Here is a 16,143-nt window from a genome sequence, read left to right as displayed (position 1 = left end):
TTGCATGTGCATGCGTCTGTGACCAGGCATGCGTTAGTGTGTGTGTGCAAAGAGGTCAGATTCCGCGTCTAGCCATGAACAATTCCACCGTCGTAAATCAGCCGGGGTGTAACCCTTTGACCCGGCCTGCATGAGGAGAGGGAGGGGAGACCGGGGGGGATGTCCAGGCTTTGAACTGACCCCTGGCTGTAAATGGGTGTTTTTTCCCCGTTTTATGGGATCAAGCACTTTGTGCGTGTGTGTATGTGTGAGAAAGGGGGAAAGAGAGAGTCGGAGAGAGAGGTGTTTATGTCTCCATACAAAATACTTGGCAGGCTTAGGTGACTAAAAGTGAATTAGTGCATGAGAGAGTGTGTGTGTGGGCACGTCTGTCAGCGCACACGTGTGTGAGTTTCCATCTCTCTGGCAAAATCGGACAGACGTACATGTGGAAATGTGTTCGGGGAGATGGAAGTGGGCTTTATAGGCGAGGGGTGGGGGGATCTTGTATGCAGGAGCCATTTTCTCGACACCCTGAAAAACGGCTCCCTCCTCGGCTATTTTTCCTTGGCGGCAGTGAAGTCGAGTGACTCCAGTCTGGCAACCAGGCTCCAATATGGCAACCACATGTGCACCCCGGCCTCTGTCTCTTTTAATGTCAAACTGTAATCGACCGCATATTCGCGCAACTGCTCACGCCGACCGCAGCTGCTCCTCGCAACACAAATACTTTGTGCTGAACATGCTCGCGAAGACAAACTCGCTCACTGAACAAACTGTGTTCCACACAGAGACAAAACCTCACAAACGTCTGCAAAAAAACCCTCCACCATTGTCCCGGGGGAGCGATTCTTCAAACCAAACCAAACCAAACCCAGATCTCTGTGTGCCTCTGCCAGGTTTTTACTCATTATAATGTATGCATAGGTGGCATGATTGAGTTTGTAGCTGTCTGTGTGAGATAATGGGACTAGGTGTGTGTTTTTCTATGTGAATCTCTATCTTTCTGTTTGTGTGATGAGGTCCTTTGTGTTGCTGGGTATGTGTGTGTTGCAAGCTGTGAAAGAGTTTTTTTGGAGCGCACAATTCTGAAATGAGATCTGAATATTCATTGCGTCTAACACTTATTATTCCACCAGCGTTTTTTTTAGCCCACGCGTTCAGGAGGCTGTAAGAAATTACAGATCTGCCCCACATATTTAAATTCATCTACAGAGGTGCCAGCGAGTCTAGCACGGTCGGCCCAGCCTCAGGTTAAACTTTTCTCCATTGTCAGGTTTAGTCTTGCATCAGCTCTGTACACGTGGTGCACGCAAGGTTTTACAATATTTTACATTTCTCTGTGGTCAGTTTGCTTTTCAGGCATTCCTCTGACTAATTTATGTTCAAAACAAAAAGAAGAAAACTTGGCCTTGATGGATCATCTGTCTTGTGACTGGCTGTTAAACTTGCAGACTCGCGTAGGGAATCTCAGAAGGGACCACTCAGAGAATCACTCATCTTTATCCTCACATTAGTCGAGGGAAAAATAAAAAACGCAACGAGAGGAGGCGAACGCGATTAAATCGCCATATCTGTCATCTTTGGAGGGAAGATGGATGTGTGGATTACCTCGGGGCTGCGGAGGCCTGCGACCCCACGGGGGTTTTCTTTCTGAGTCAGAGCGTCCCCGGTCAGCCCCAGGAGGGCCTTCAAATTGGCTCTCGCTGCCGGGTAAGATTGATCGGAGGGATACAAATGGCCGCCATCTAATTGTTTAACGGAGACGCAACACATTAGGCCAACAGGATTACACAACCTTGGGTTAATCTATTTACCAAGAGATGTCTGCAATCCCATCCCTCTCCCTCTCCATCTCCATCTCAGCCCCTACCAGTCACAAACCCCCCGCCACCCTCCAGCCGCTTCTTCAACCCGCTGAAATTCAATCCGAGGCTGGTGCTTGAATTCCAGGCCCGTTTGAACTCAATCCCCGGCTAAAAGCAGGGTTTTGTTAGCGTTAGCTTGCAGGCTAGGCTCCCTGGAGCCCCTGGTCAAAGTGATGAGAATGTATATAATGTCATAGATAATCCAATCATAATCGGTGGGCCGTGAACCCCTCATTAATCATCCCACTGTAATTTTTTAAAAGGCAGATGGTCTGGAACGAGTAAGGTTACAGTATCACTGAGGACCAGAGGTCAAAGACTCGCCCCTTGTGAACTTGTAAGAGCAGACGCACAAATGAAACGCTACCTGGGCATCAGTGGAAATGTTTTTTATGTGTGGTGCTTTGTTCTGGCTCTGTGGAGACTGAGGTTGTTTGGTTGTTGAGGGTACTAGTGATGAATGTAGGGGGGTTTAAGGCCCAGACGCACCAAGCCGACATCAAAGAACTAGCGGCGATGAAGGCCGACTGTTGCATCGCCTCTTGTCGCCTTTGTCTTGGCCGACAGGTTGCATTTGAACACACTGCAAAGACGACAGCCGACGGCCAGTTAGCACGGACGTTCTGCACCTGCATGAGATGAAATAACTCTCCACACCAGCAGGTGGCGGTAGTCTGTAGTCACCTTTTCAAAAAGGGAAACCGGAAAACCGAGGACGGCGGATATACAAGCCGTTGTTATGATACGTACATGAAACAAAGCGGTGTTTGCCGACCATTTTCACACCACTCTCACTCACCACTTAGCTTCATTCCAGATGGCCATGTCGCTGTGAAAATATGTATGTATGTATTGGAATGATCAGATGAGATGTGTAGATGCTACGACCCCCAAACTGCTGTGTGTGTGTGTGTGTGTGTTTGGGTCTTTTTCTACCTGAGTTGTGTGTTCATCCGTGTAACCTATTGTTCTTTGCTCTATAACTCCACCTGCTCCATCATATATCCTCTTCTCTGCTCAAAACTCAATCTGTGCACGAGGGTTTCGCTGTTTACAACACTATCTCTCTGACGCCTGTGGATTTCTCTTTCCAGCGTCAATAGCGTGTATGACCCAATTTTAGTGTTGTCACACTCCCTGAAGATAGAGGTTTGATTTGTGCAGCGGTGACACAGCGGAGGGAGGGGACGAGTGTAAGCCATTATCTGTGCTTTAACCTTCACATGTTAAAGGCGTCTGAACGCAGATAGCACGGCTGCTTGAAATATGGCCTCATTATCAGCTGCAGCAGAAAGGGCTCCAGATAAGATCGCTCACTGGAGCTTTAATGAAAACCAATTGATTTGCTCTCTTGAAGACAAAAAAAAAGAGGCGTTGAGCTCATTTCGAGCGTTCCGAGGCGGACTTTGTAGCAACGCAAGGTTTCCCAGGGTGACCTGAGTATCTGCAGAAAATGAAGTTAGACATTATTTTGCCAGCTTGTAGGAAAAGTGTCTGAGACGCTAGCGTCAGCCGAGAGGAAATTGGATCACTTTTATTGATGCCAGCCATTAGTTCAGAAGGAGAGTATTGCCATACACTCTAGCTGTGGTGATTCAGCTGTGTGGCCATACAGCTCTGACTGTAATGCCTCCGATTTTGAATGGAAGCCAAATTCAAAGACAAATGGAAGTGATTGCCTTGTGGCCTGGCCCGCTGTTTAACTTTCTCAGCAGGAGAACACAAAACAGACTTGGTGTCTCCAAGGCTGAAATAACATGGAGGACTGGGAGAAAGCAGTGGGCTAAAATTGTCTTTTTCTTTTTTTTCTGTCTCTCTTTGATCCTCTCACTAGCTCCTTCTCCAGTGACTTCCATCCAGGCGAAAGATATCACAAGACACACCATCTCGCTGGCCTGGCAGCCACCGGATAGAGCCAACGGGGTCATCCTGGAGTATGAGGTCAAGTACTACGAGAAGGTGAGGGGTCCTATGAGAGATGAAGTTCCTGCTGATGAAAGAAAATAGACTGTAAGAAAGCCCCATCTGATTTGTTCTCTCTCTGTTTCTGTCTCACCATCTGTCAGGACCAAAATGAAAGAAGCTACAGAATCATAAAAACCTCGTCGAGGAACACGGACATCAAAGGTCTCACCCCCCTCACCTCCTACGTGTTCCACGTGCGCGCTCGCACGGCGGCCGGCTACGGGGAATTCAGCGGCCCGTTTGAGTTCATGACCAACTCCGGTGAGTTCAGCCACTCTTTCTCCTCGATGACATCACTGCACCGCAGAGCCCGAGAGGCTCGGTGCCAGCTCCATCACGCCCCCGTTTCTGCAAAATACTGTGATGATAGCATCTTTTACGAGTTTGTCTCTTTCATTGTAGAGTCGTTAATCAAAATAGCTGTCGTCTATAAAAGATAAATGATATTTTGCTCCAGCACCTGACTGGCAACTTGAGCAGTTTCCATTATTCAAGATGCAATGAGTCTCAGTGGGTGTGCCAGAGAGGGTTCAACCATTGAAGAATGATACCATTTCCTGAGATTTTTAGTTGGAAGCTGCTGATAACTACTTTTTGTTTCTCGTGTTTCCACCAGACTCTAAAACTTTATAAAACCCAAGGATAACAACACTAAAAGCAACTACGTGTGTGGACTCTGATCAGAAAATCAAATTAGCCCCACTGTCTGACTGATTGATAAAACCCACAGAACGTTATTTTTTATTCCCTTTGAGATCCCAAAGTTTGATGCAATGGAGCAGCCACCAAAAGAAAACAAATCTTGGGACAAGCTGATACAAAATATATATATATATATATATATATATATATATATATATATATATATATAATACTGTCAGACAGTGTGGAATAACATAATCTTAACCTTAATGCTCCTTAAGGGGACATAAAAGGGAATGTTAAGGAGTTGAAATTAATTCAGGTGAAGAGCTTAAACAAGCTCAGTTATAATATGTAATCAAACAAACCTATAAAGTTGACTGTTTATGGGAGATTTTGACAGAGCAGGGGTGTCAGAGTCATTTTAGTTCATGGACCACATACAGCCCAATTTAAACTCAAGTGGGCCGGGACCAGTAAAACCATTACATAATAGCCCATAAACACAACACCTCCAGTTCTTTCCCTTTATTTTATTTTAAAGAAGTACAAGTACATTTTGAAAACATTTACGATTGATGAACAATCCTTTTACAAAACAGATGATGAACACGACTTAAAACTGACTGCTGTTTCCTCAAACCTACCAAATTAATTTTTTGTATTTTTCGCGATGATAAGTCTGATAGTGGCGCCACATATTATATTCCTTGAGCGCTGAAAGGTGCTGTGAACACACCAAGCACACTGGCTTCCCATTTACCTCTGTGAAGAAATAGGAACTGGTCCATTTTTCACACTCTGTGTCCACTTTTCTCCTTTCCCCAAGTGGACAAATAGGAATAGTTGTGCATTTTAATGACATATTGGAATTAACGACATCTCTGCAGTTTTCACACTTTTTAAAGTCATCTAGTGGGCCGGATTGGACCCTTTGTTTCGGCTGGTTCGGGCCGTCGGGCCTTATGTTTGACACCCTTGACATAGAGAGTCACAGAGATGCACTGTAAGCCCAGGTGTCCCCTTTGTAATGCAGATGGAGACAGCAGCGCATGATAATGACATGGTCAAGCACACATCCTAATGGGCCGGCATTGTCTCAGTGGAAAAGGAGGAAGTGTGAGGCGGGAGCGATGACTTTGACAAACACACAATGTATGCGGGCTCTTTCATGTGCGGCGACTCGGTCGAGCGCAGTGATATTGACTTTGTCTCTGTCCAACTGTCCTCCCTTTGTCTTTTCTTACCCTCCCTCTCCTTTTCTTTCCTCCCATCTTTCCTCCCTTTTTCCTCAGTTCCAGCTCCCATTATCGGCGATGGGGCCAACTCCACGGTGTTACTGGTGTCTGTGGTGGGCAGCGTGGTCCTCCTCATCATCCTCATCAGCGCCTTCGTCATCAGCCGAAGGTGAGCTTCACCCCTCTCTGTCCCTTATGCTTTCCGTCTGTCCCCCTTTCCTCCCAGATGAGGGATGTCTTGCTTAGCGCCGGGGAAAAGTAGCTGTCAGAGAGATGGACGTCACTCGAAAACACAAACACACACACACACACACACGCTGGGCCAGACAGCCATCTCGCTCACGTCGGATGAGTGATGACTCGCCACACTGGAGACGTGATTGACAGCTCCGACAGCTGAAGAGATGCAATCAGCGACCCCTCGCTCCCTGTCCTCTGCATCCCGCCATCCCTCTATCTCTCGGCTAGTGGCTGTAATCCTGGCCGCTAGTTATTTTCCCCCGCTGCGCCTTGCTGACCGCCGTGAAGAGAATGAGAGAGAGAGGAGGAATAAAAAAGAGGGAGAGGGATAGGAGGGTGGACAATGAGATAAGCGGGCAATGAAAAGTAGGAGATAGAATCCAGCCAGAGTGAGACAGAGAGGCATCAGGTGGATTTGCAGGGACCCAATCTCAGGGTGTTAACCAGCGAGCAGGACAAAGCACCGTCACACAGATGGGATTACATGCAGATGGGGCTGCTTCACCTCAGGGTGTTAACCACACTCCCCCTATGCGTGTGTGTGTGTATGTGTGTGTGTGCACATCCTTATGTGAAAAAAGTATTGTTTTCATGTGTGTGGTGGCACGGGGGTGAAGGGGAGCGTTAATGGTTGGTGTGTTGATCCCTGCGTGTGTGTGCCTCTTTATATGGAAAGCAAATCACTGTTTGCATGTGTGTATTGGTGTTGAGAATGATGGGGAGTGAAGGGGGATGTTGATTGTGTGTGTGTGTGTGTGTGTGTGTGTGTGTGTGTGTGTGTGTGATTGCCTCTCTCCCCAGCCAAGCAGGTGGTTGTCTCAGCCTTTTTTATATGCATGTGACGGCCACTGTCATTGTGCTGCCGCGGCCGTCCTGTGATTGTGGGGAGGGACTGTAATCACGTAGCCGTTTACCATCATTACACAACCATAGAGGAGGACAATGTCTCGCACATCTGGTCATTTCCACCACTGACCCAGCGCATCAATATAAGCACAGGTGTCAGGCTGCCGGAGGGATTCAGAGGGATTTAAGTGCATCTTCTCTGGGATTGATTTGCTGCTATATGCTCAGTGCCCTTCAGGAACCTTCAGTGCTGCAGGACACTTTTGGCTTAAAGTAGTAATACCACAATGTAAAAATACCACGTTACAAGAAGAAGCTGTTGTGTAAACAGCATTTTAACATTGAAGCTGGTCAAGGAGGAGATCATATAAACTAATATATATATATATATATATATATATATATTACTGTATATATATTTTATAGGGCTGTCAAAGTTAACGCGATAATTAACGCAAATTCATTTTAATGGCACTAGTATTTTTAACGCATTAGCGGGCTCAGTTGTAAAGCCAGAGTAAAGATACTGGCATCATATGAAACTATAAAACCTAAGGAATCCATTGGTACCAACCATCTCATACTAACTTGTTACGAAAGAGGCTAAATAATGCTCCAAAATTACGCTCAAATTTGGCAAAGAAAAACTGTCATGACCATTTTCAAAGGGGTCCCTTGACCTCTGACCTCAAGATATGTGAATGAAAATAGGTCCTATGGGTACCCACGAGTCATGGTCAAGTCAGCACACTGACACACTGACAGCTGTTGTTGCCTGTTGGGCTGCAGTTTGCCATGTTGTGATTTGAGCATATTTATTTTTTATGCTAAACGCAGTACCTGTGAGGGTTTCTGGACAATATCTGTCATTGTTTTGTGTTGTTAATTGATTTCCAATAATAAATATATACATACATTTGCATAAAGCAGCATATTTGTCCACTCCAATGTTGATAAGAGTATTAAATACATGACAATACTTGACCCGTTAGGGTACTTTTTGAACAGATACAAAATGTGCTATGGACAATCATGAGATTAATCTTAATCTTTATGCTAAGCTAAGCTAACCCTCCCCTTGTTGTAGCTTCATATTTAATGGAGAGACATGAGACTGGTACCATCATCTCATCCGACACTTGGTTAGGAAGCTAATAAGCGTATTTCCCAAAATGTTGAACTACTCTTTTAAAGCTTTTATCCTCATAACGAAGAGCAATTATTAAAAAAACAACATTAGATTAGCATTCAAGAGCCGTTTCCGTCTTTGTAATGAGCTCCCTTTAACGAATAATTAATATCAAACAAGAATATCAATGTCTGATGAGTAATCAGTGATTGTGTCGCCACTTCACATCGTTTAATTGATGTATTAAGTGGGTTTGGAGTCTCGGTTTAAGTTTTAATTAGGGTTTACTGAATTGACACTTGTGTTCCATTATTATTATAATTCCTTGTTTTTAAATACAGCTGCTTTTTTTTATTTTATTACATTTGAAACTTTGAAATCCTACGTGTGCCGTCGTCACTGTGACTGACCGTTCTGCTCTTTTTGCCCCCAGAAGGAGTAAGTACAGCAAAGCCAAGCAGGACTCGGACGAAGAGAAGCACTTACATCAAGGTAACTCTCAGTTAACTCTCCGACCACACACTCTATGACTGAAAAAACATCACCGCCGGCAGGTGTGTTCATGTGCATGCACTCTAAACCGCAAATGAAGCCCATAAAATGGTGGGAAAAAAAACAAACTATTTTGAAGTTAATGTACTTGCATCCTCACATGCTCCAAACACCTCATTATCAAGTCATCAGCGCTGTTATTTGCGTCCCACAAACATTTCAAGTTAATGAGCTCCATCTTCATCGGAGTCAGCCATAGTGACATGAAAAGCAATGAGAGAGTGTGGAGCGAGGTATGGAGAGAAGAAAGGAGGAGGAGGAGGTGGTTCCACAGAGGAAGGCGGTGTAGCCTGCAGCATGATGGAAATAAAGAACAGATGGAGCGTACTCGCCGGAATGAATTAACCTTCATTTTTTCACTCCCTTCTATATTTTTTTTTCCTCCTTCCTTCCTTTCTTTCCAAAACTTCTTTCCTCAGGAGTGAGGATATACGTTGACCCCTTTACCTATGAGGACCCGAACCAAGCTGTGCGTGAGTTCGCCAAAGAGATCGACGCCTCCTGCATCAAGATTGAGAAAGTTATTGGCATCGGTGAGGAGCTACGTTTTGTTTTTATAATCCAGAGACTTCAGTTCATTCTGACATTTTTCATCAATTAGTATAAATGCAGTGTTTTAGGGAGCCTTTACCGTAAGGCATATTGTAACACACTTTGGATAAAAGCATCCACTTAATGGGATAATAGTATAGTTGGTATTCGTTTCATGCAAATATTCTGTAGCCAGCATATCTTTCTAAGTGACTCATGTCTGTGTTTGCTCTCATATGCACCCGCTGTGAATAAAAAACATTGTTTTCTCAGACAATGATATTTCTGCCTCTAGAGAGGTCGACGAGTAAAGAAATAAATGAATAAAAATCAGAGGAGACTAAATATGTTCTATTTCTGTGGCCAGAGAAAAGTCATCCAATGACAAAATAATAAAGAGAAAGAATCAATATCCATTTCCCCTCTCTCTCTCTCTCTCTCTCTCTCTCTGCTCCAGTGGGTGAGAGGAGGAGGAGGGGGGGTGAGGGATTAGAGACCCTGATCAATGTTTAAAGTGGACCCCTTCTAACCTACACACACACACACACACACACACACACACACACACGCACACACACAAACACCATCACCCACTCCCTTATTGATGCAATTTATAATCTGTTTATCAGAGTATCATCATTCCACATTTTCAACCCGAGCGTGTGTTTTCAGGGGAGTTCGGAGAGGTGTGTAGCGGGCGCCTGAAGATGCCGGGCAAGAGGGAGATCTGCGTGGCCATCAAGACGCTGAAGGCCGGCTACACCGACAAGCAGAGGAGGGACTTCCTGTCCGAGGCCAGCATCATGGGCCAGTTCGACCACCCCAACATCATTCACCTCGAGGGCGTGGTCACCAAATGTAAGTCAAGCATTTGATTTTGTTCATTTTTTACGTATAGAAGGGTGTAGGATGAGAAGTTTGTATTTCCAAATGATGTAAAGAACATAATTTGGTGCATAATTCTTTCGCTATTCGAGAAACCTTAAAGGTTATATTGATAACATTTTTATGTAGACAAATAATTAAAAAATATATGATACATCCACAAAGCTTTTAGAAAGGTGACAAATATAAAAGTATCCATACAGTAATCATTTAAAACATTTTGGCGGGTCCAAAATTAATGTTTTGATTACCTCTGTTGAGGATATCAGACGTTTGGTTCCCACTGCTAACAAGGCTTGTGAGCCAATAGTATAACGACATTAGTATCACGTGTCGTCAGCAATCAAGTTGCCATTTAGTGTGTAAAAAACAGATAAATTGCTGAATGTTGTCAATGTTAGCAATTGCACCTTTAAGCTTTTTTTGAGAAATGAAATTGCTCCAGCAAATTGCAGCTCACATTCATTCACACACACACAATGACTTTTATATATTAATAACACAGGAAGGACATTCATTTCTGCTGTCCCCTTTCTCCCTTAAAAAAAAAAAAAAGTAACAATAAATCATTACAAACTACGTCTGTGGTTTTGGGTGACTTTGGAAAAGGGTGACTGTCGGGACAAACCAATCTTTACCAGCCAAAGGTGTGTGTTTGTGTGGCGTTGTGTGTTTTAATGTGTGCATACCTGCAGCATCTAAAGATGTACGACCACTCGTGTTTGCATCTGTTCAAGGAGACCTGTATTCGCACATGTTTGCATGTGTGCGTTGTCCGGACATCCCATCCGGGGTATCCCCAGGTGGGCTTTGTCCAGATGGAAGGGGTCCAGATTTGTGGGGAGGGGGAGGTGGAGTTAGAGGTATAGCTGGGCAGTTGGGAGGGGGGTCTAATGGGTCCAGGAACAGGCCCTGTAGCGCGGCACCAGGCTCATTAATCATGGTGTCAGCTGTAAATGTGTTTGGGGTTAGGGAGTGATACCCTATCCCTCCTCTATCTGCTGCTGCACGGCCACAATCTCCCTCCCTCTGCCCTTGGCACTCTCTCCTCTCCGTCTCTCTGTTTTCTCCCTACCTTTAACACCTTCCCCCGGTGCTATTTGTTAGGCTAGAAGTGTACGTGCATGTGCGCGTGTGTGTTTGTGTGCGTGTTTGAATGTCTTGTCAGCACATGTCGGCGTCTGTGCACCTTTGATTGCACGCATGTGTGCGTGAGTGTTACCATAGCTGATGGCCAGCCTCGGCTCGGGTTAGATGGATGAAGTGCCGTAATGTGTCGTGACACAGCAGCCCGGCTCTATCTGAGCTAGATAACACTGTCTCTCCCACTGTCGTACACACACACACACACACACACACACACAGAGAGATGCACATGTACACACTTAGCCCAGCCGGAGCTGAAAGTGAACAGCAGCACAGGCAGAATTGTTTATCACCTATCACACGTCTCACGGCGGGGGGATGACCTCTCAGACCTCGAGGAGACGGAGTGAGAAAGACAAGAGAAAAGGACAGATGGACAGGAGGAAGGAAAAGAAATCGGAGACAAGTCACAGACAGGGAAGGTGCAAATAGAGACGCGGAGGGAAAGAGACAGGATGGCGGTTAGGAGCTGATGGATTAGAGGAGAGACGGAGAACAACAGTGGGAACGACAGAGAGAGAAAGCAGAGGGCGGTGGAACTACTGGACCGGAGGCTGAAAGAGAAAGAGACGGAGCGAGGCAGAGGGAGAGAGATGAAGGAGAAGCAGATGAGCTATGCAGCAGTGACAGCAGCCGACATGAAAGGATGGTGAAGATCAACACGATAGAACTCCCACTCCACCTCCATCCACTCTTACTTTTGAGAGCTTGACACAAGGTTTGGGCAAATTAGTCCTTCACACTTGAGTGTGTCAGTGGAATCTATTAAAAATCCATTATTTGAATTGCACTCCCTTCTCCATTACAATCAAGTTAAAAGGAATTCTCAATCTGGCCTCAGTTTGCTGGCACGTCCAACAGAGACAATTAAGCCTTATTAATTATGGAAGAACTCCAAATAGATGCTGAAATACATAAATGTGCTAAAATCTCTCACTGCTGGCTGCAGTCCACCATCTTGAATCCTGCACAGACTTAATGTTTCTGTCATGCTAGTGTGTAATTAAAATCCAGCCTCCGCTGGAGCTCGAAATCAGACGGGATATGTTTAACAGCTGATTTACATAAAGTAAGAGCGTGCTAATTTAAAGAAGATCTGCGTTTAAAAGCCAGATCTTTGTTCGCTGCAAACGCCGGGGCCTCCGGAGAGCGTTTGCCCAACGCTCCCCCAATATTGTCCCCCTGTTGCGTTTCTCCCCTTCCCCTGTTTTGTTGGCAGGTGATAATCGGCCCACTGGCGGGGCCCTTGCCCAGAGTTCATTGCCAAAGGCGGCAGGGCGTATTCAGTAAACAAGGAATTAGCATGCAAATGGGAAGGGAGGAAGAGGGCGGGGCTGGGAAGGCGAGAGTTTAAGGTCGCAGGTCAGACGCTCCTCAGACTTGATTGGGGAGCTGTCAATCACCGGCGGCCCCGGGGCAGAGGCGAGCAACAAAGGGAACAAAGATGGCTGACAAAGAGGGCCCCCGCTCTCCCCCCAACTTTAACTCCACTTCCTCTTTTTTTGGGGCACCGCCGGAGCGCCCCGTAATTAATGGAGTGCCAATCACGCGGCGGGTACGGCGGTGACTGACGGCCTCTTGGCACGGCGATGAGGCCCGCTGCGGAGTGGAGGAACTTCACCTTCAAGACCTCGGCTGCCAACCGCTCGGCTGGCGCTCTGCTGCTTTTAGGCATTCTGCTGGAGATTTCACACAACCTTCCCTCTAGGCATTAGAGGTTTAAGTCAGCACTTCTCTTCTACGCTTTTAAGTCCACCTTAACTGTGCCACTGTGAAATGGAACGCAGCGCTGTTCTAGGAGGAATTCGTGGCAGCACTTTTCAGCATGTGTTGTTGCCATGGCTGGTTAGGCACCAGCTTGCTGCCATTTTGGGACAAAAACAAGCCACCCTCCCTTCCTTTCCTTTTCCCCCTCTCTCTCTTTCCTCCTCTCCTCATGACCGCTACCACCCCCCCCTCATCCTAAGAGAGACAAAGACAGACAGAGACCCACCAGGGAACGTCCACCCTCCCCACCGCCTGCCCCGGCTCAGATAAAGACACAGACGCTTCCCCAGGAGAGACAGAGAGCGGAGGACAGAGGGATGGGGTGAAACAGGCCAGAGAGGAGTGGCAGGGATCGGAGGGAGAGAGAGAAAGCAATAGAGAGGAGCTAGCAGGAGAGTGACAGATGCGTGGAAAGTTGGCAGAGGAGAAAGAGGGCAAAGGGACAGTGAGGGAAATAAATAGCGAGTCAGAGGGATTCTGGGTGAGTGACTGTGAGGAGACTTCGGATAATGCGTCCAACGTCAGTTCATATTTGCATATACACAAGATGGTGTATGTGTGTGTGTGTGTGTGTGTGTGTGTGAGTGTGGGTTGTGTTTCAGTTGAGATGCCTTTGCATGTGCAGGGAAAGAAGAGGGACGTCAGGGCAACGGTAACACTGAGCTAATTAAATCACTACGGGACAGAGATGGATGGCCTAACACACACACACACACACACACACACACATTCCCTGGAGAACCCCCCTGCTGTGTCGGGCTGTGATGTGCATCGTTTACCTCTATAATCATCTCTCTCTCTCTCTCTCTCTCTCTCTCCCTCTCCGTAGGTAAGCCAGTGATGATTATCACAGAGTACATGGAAAACGGATCGCTGGATGCATTCCTGAGGGTCAGTCATGCGTTTCTCTCTGTGCACATGTGTGTTTGTGTACGTGTGTGTGTGTGTGTGTGTGTGTGTGAGCGGGCGATACGACTGTAGCGTGCCGATCCCATCTTATCTCTGTAATGTCATCCCCCTGAAATTACAAGCGTTCGTTCACAAACATTCGCCCTAATCTTTATCCCCTCCTTGATCGACTTACTAGTTTTTCCGACAAGGAGGTTGGCGCAGGTTGATTCCAGGGTTCGCTACACTTTGGGTTTTAGATGCTTAGCTGCTTTATCCAGTGAGCATACATAGTGTTAGAGCAAACATATATAAAAGGAACATTCGTTGGCATAAATGATGTTGCACAAATAACAACTTGTTGCACGATAGTAGTAGATGTAAGGATGTTTGTATATGAAAGACGACATATCATTTGCACATACATTTGGGTATCTAGAGTGCTGCCAACCCACAAACTGTGAAATAAGACAACCCAGTCAGATTATTGTGGGCTGCCTAGTTCAGAAATGCCTAGCATCGCCCTGTTGGGGTTTCTTTCATAACAATGACTGGCTCGCTGTACATTATCCCTTACATATAAGATGAGCTATACTTTAAAACACTTAGACATGTATGAAACAAAATAACATTCTCCCTTTTTTTCCTGCAGAAGAACGACGGGCGCTTCACGGTGATCCAGCTGGTCGGCATCCTGCGCGGAATTGCATCGGGCATGAAGTACCTGTCAGACATGAGCTACGTTCACCGCGACCTGGCGGCTCGCAACATCCTGGTCAACAGCAACCTGGTGTGCAAGGTGTCCGACTTCGGCATGTCCCGAGTGCTGGAGGACGACCCCGAGGCTGCGTACACCACCAGGGTGAGCGTGCGTGTGCTTATAGGACTGACTCAGTGGTCCGTCTGCGTGTCACCTTGCTTGTCGGCTTTCATTACTCAGCCCATCTTTCAATTACAGGGAGGGAAGATCCCCATCCGCTGGACGGCCCCGGAGGCCATCGCTTACAGGAAGTTCACCTCGGCCAGCGACGTGTGGAGCTACGGCATCGTCATGTGGGAGGTGATGTCATACGGCGAGCGGCCATACTGGGACATGAGTAACCAAGACGTAAGTCTGGAGAAATCTAATTAAACGCAGGCAAACATAAATAATATACAGCTTGAATTAGGTTGGAATATTGGAGCGTGAGCAATAATTCCCAGGTGAATGTGAACTGTCAAACATTTTTAAAAGATACTTCATCACTTTAACTCGGTTATGTAATCACATCACCTGCAGGGGTGATAAAACACCAGCAGTATATTCCCTTTTCTCATTACACATTAAATTCACAATTCTAGTGGCGCTAATGATGATAAAGAATTTAATTTATGCAGAACCAAATGTCTTGTGTAGGTGCCGTAAGTAAGATGATTGAAATCAAGCTATGGGTATAAAAATATGGGGAAAACGACAAATCAAACTGCCTACAGATTTTTATTTCCTTTCACACAAACAAACTCAAAGAAACAAAGTCACTTACAGCAGCATTGATCTCCTGTCCAGGTGATCAAGGCTATTGATGAGGGCTATCGGCTGCCCCCGCCCATGGACTGCCCCGTGGCGCTCCACCAGCTCATGCTGGACTGCTGGCAGCGAGAGCGGGCCGACCGGCCAAAGTTTGGACAGATCGTCAACATGCTGGACAAACTGATCCGCAACCCCAACACCCTGAAGAGGACCGGGGGAGAGACCACTGTCAGGTGAGAGGACACGACTCAGACAGACGCTAAATACACGTGGTGTTAAAGGGTCAGTTCACACAAATCACAGAAACATATTTTCACCATCTAGCCATGCAGACAGTTTCTATTTGCCCCATCCCAGTGCCAAGTTCCAGTCCCAGCCCATTCCCTGGTTACTCTGGATAATCTACAGAACACACTACGAACTAGGGATGCAAAACTGAACCGTTCAATGGCGTACAAACTGAACTTGCTTGTTTAACTGTTGCACCTATATTAAATACAAGCCTGCTAATTATTTGACAATGTCCCAGAGACATAGAAGAGACAATTATCTGAACATAGGCCTACTTGACCATTAGTAGCCTGCCTTATTTCATGTATAAAATCAGTGTTATGGCTTCATATAATGTAGAAATATCATTCATTACTATCAATTAATCTATATATATATATATATTTACTTACTTATTTACTTTACTTGTATATTCTTTGATATGCTATTACACATGTTTATTTCACACATTCTTTGCATTAATTAGCGTGATTTTAGCCTGACTGAGCTACTGAGTTAAAAATAACACTTCCAAGTCAAGAAGTGACCTTTACGGCTCCATCCCTGAATGCTCCGACTGTCTTCAAAAGTATAGAAAACATGTGGAATTCACATAAAGCTCGCAGCGGCAACCCGCAAATATGTTGTGTTAAAAAGCCAATGTGCATTAACACACATGTGCAGCCC

At 45.9% G+C, this 16,143-nt stretch overlaps 1 protein-coding gene across 6 annotated transcripts in view; it reads left to right on the top strand.

Annotated features, from left to right (window-relative positions):
- Positions 1-16,143, top strand: part of epha4l (eph receptor A4, like) — a 62,398-nt gene that overhangs the window by 38,521 nt on the left and 7,734 nt on the right. For 2 of the 6 annotated variants that reach the window (XM_037775382.1, XM_037775381.1), the window contains exons 6-15: positions 3,682-3,806; positions 3,914-4,073; positions 5,750-5,861; positions 8,341-8,399; positions 8,879-8,992; positions 9,663-9,848; positions 13,618-13,679; positions 14,329-14,538; positions 14,635-14,784; positions 15,223-15,419. In XM_037775382.1, the coding sequence (XP_037631310.1) occupies positions 3,682-3,806; positions 3,914-4,073; positions 5,750-5,861; positions 8,341-8,399; positions 8,879-8,992; positions 9,663-9,848; positions 13,618-13,679; positions 14,329-14,538; positions 14,635-14,784; positions 15,223-15,419 (1,375 nt within the window). Of the gene's footprint in view, positions 1-3,681; positions 3,807-3,913; positions 4,074-5,749; positions 5,862-8,340; positions 8,400-8,878; positions 8,993-9,662; positions 9,849-13,617; positions 13,680-14,328; positions 14,785-15,222; positions 15,420-16,143 lie in introns of all 6 variants that reach the window. The other 4 variants (XM_037775380.1, XM_037775379.1, XM_037775378.1 and 1 more) reach the window with 4 other exon arrangements.

The sequence above is a fragment of the Sebastes umbrosus genome, chromosome 7, assembly GCF_015220745.1.
Source record: "Sebastes umbrosus isolate fSebUmb1 chromosome 7, fSebUmb1.pri, whole genome shotgun sequence".
Classification (NCBI taxonomy): Eukaryota; Metazoa; Chordata; class Actinopteri; order Perciformes; family Sebastidae; genus Sebastes; species Sebastes umbrosus.
This window is presented reverse-complemented; position numbering and strand designations above follow the sequence as displayed.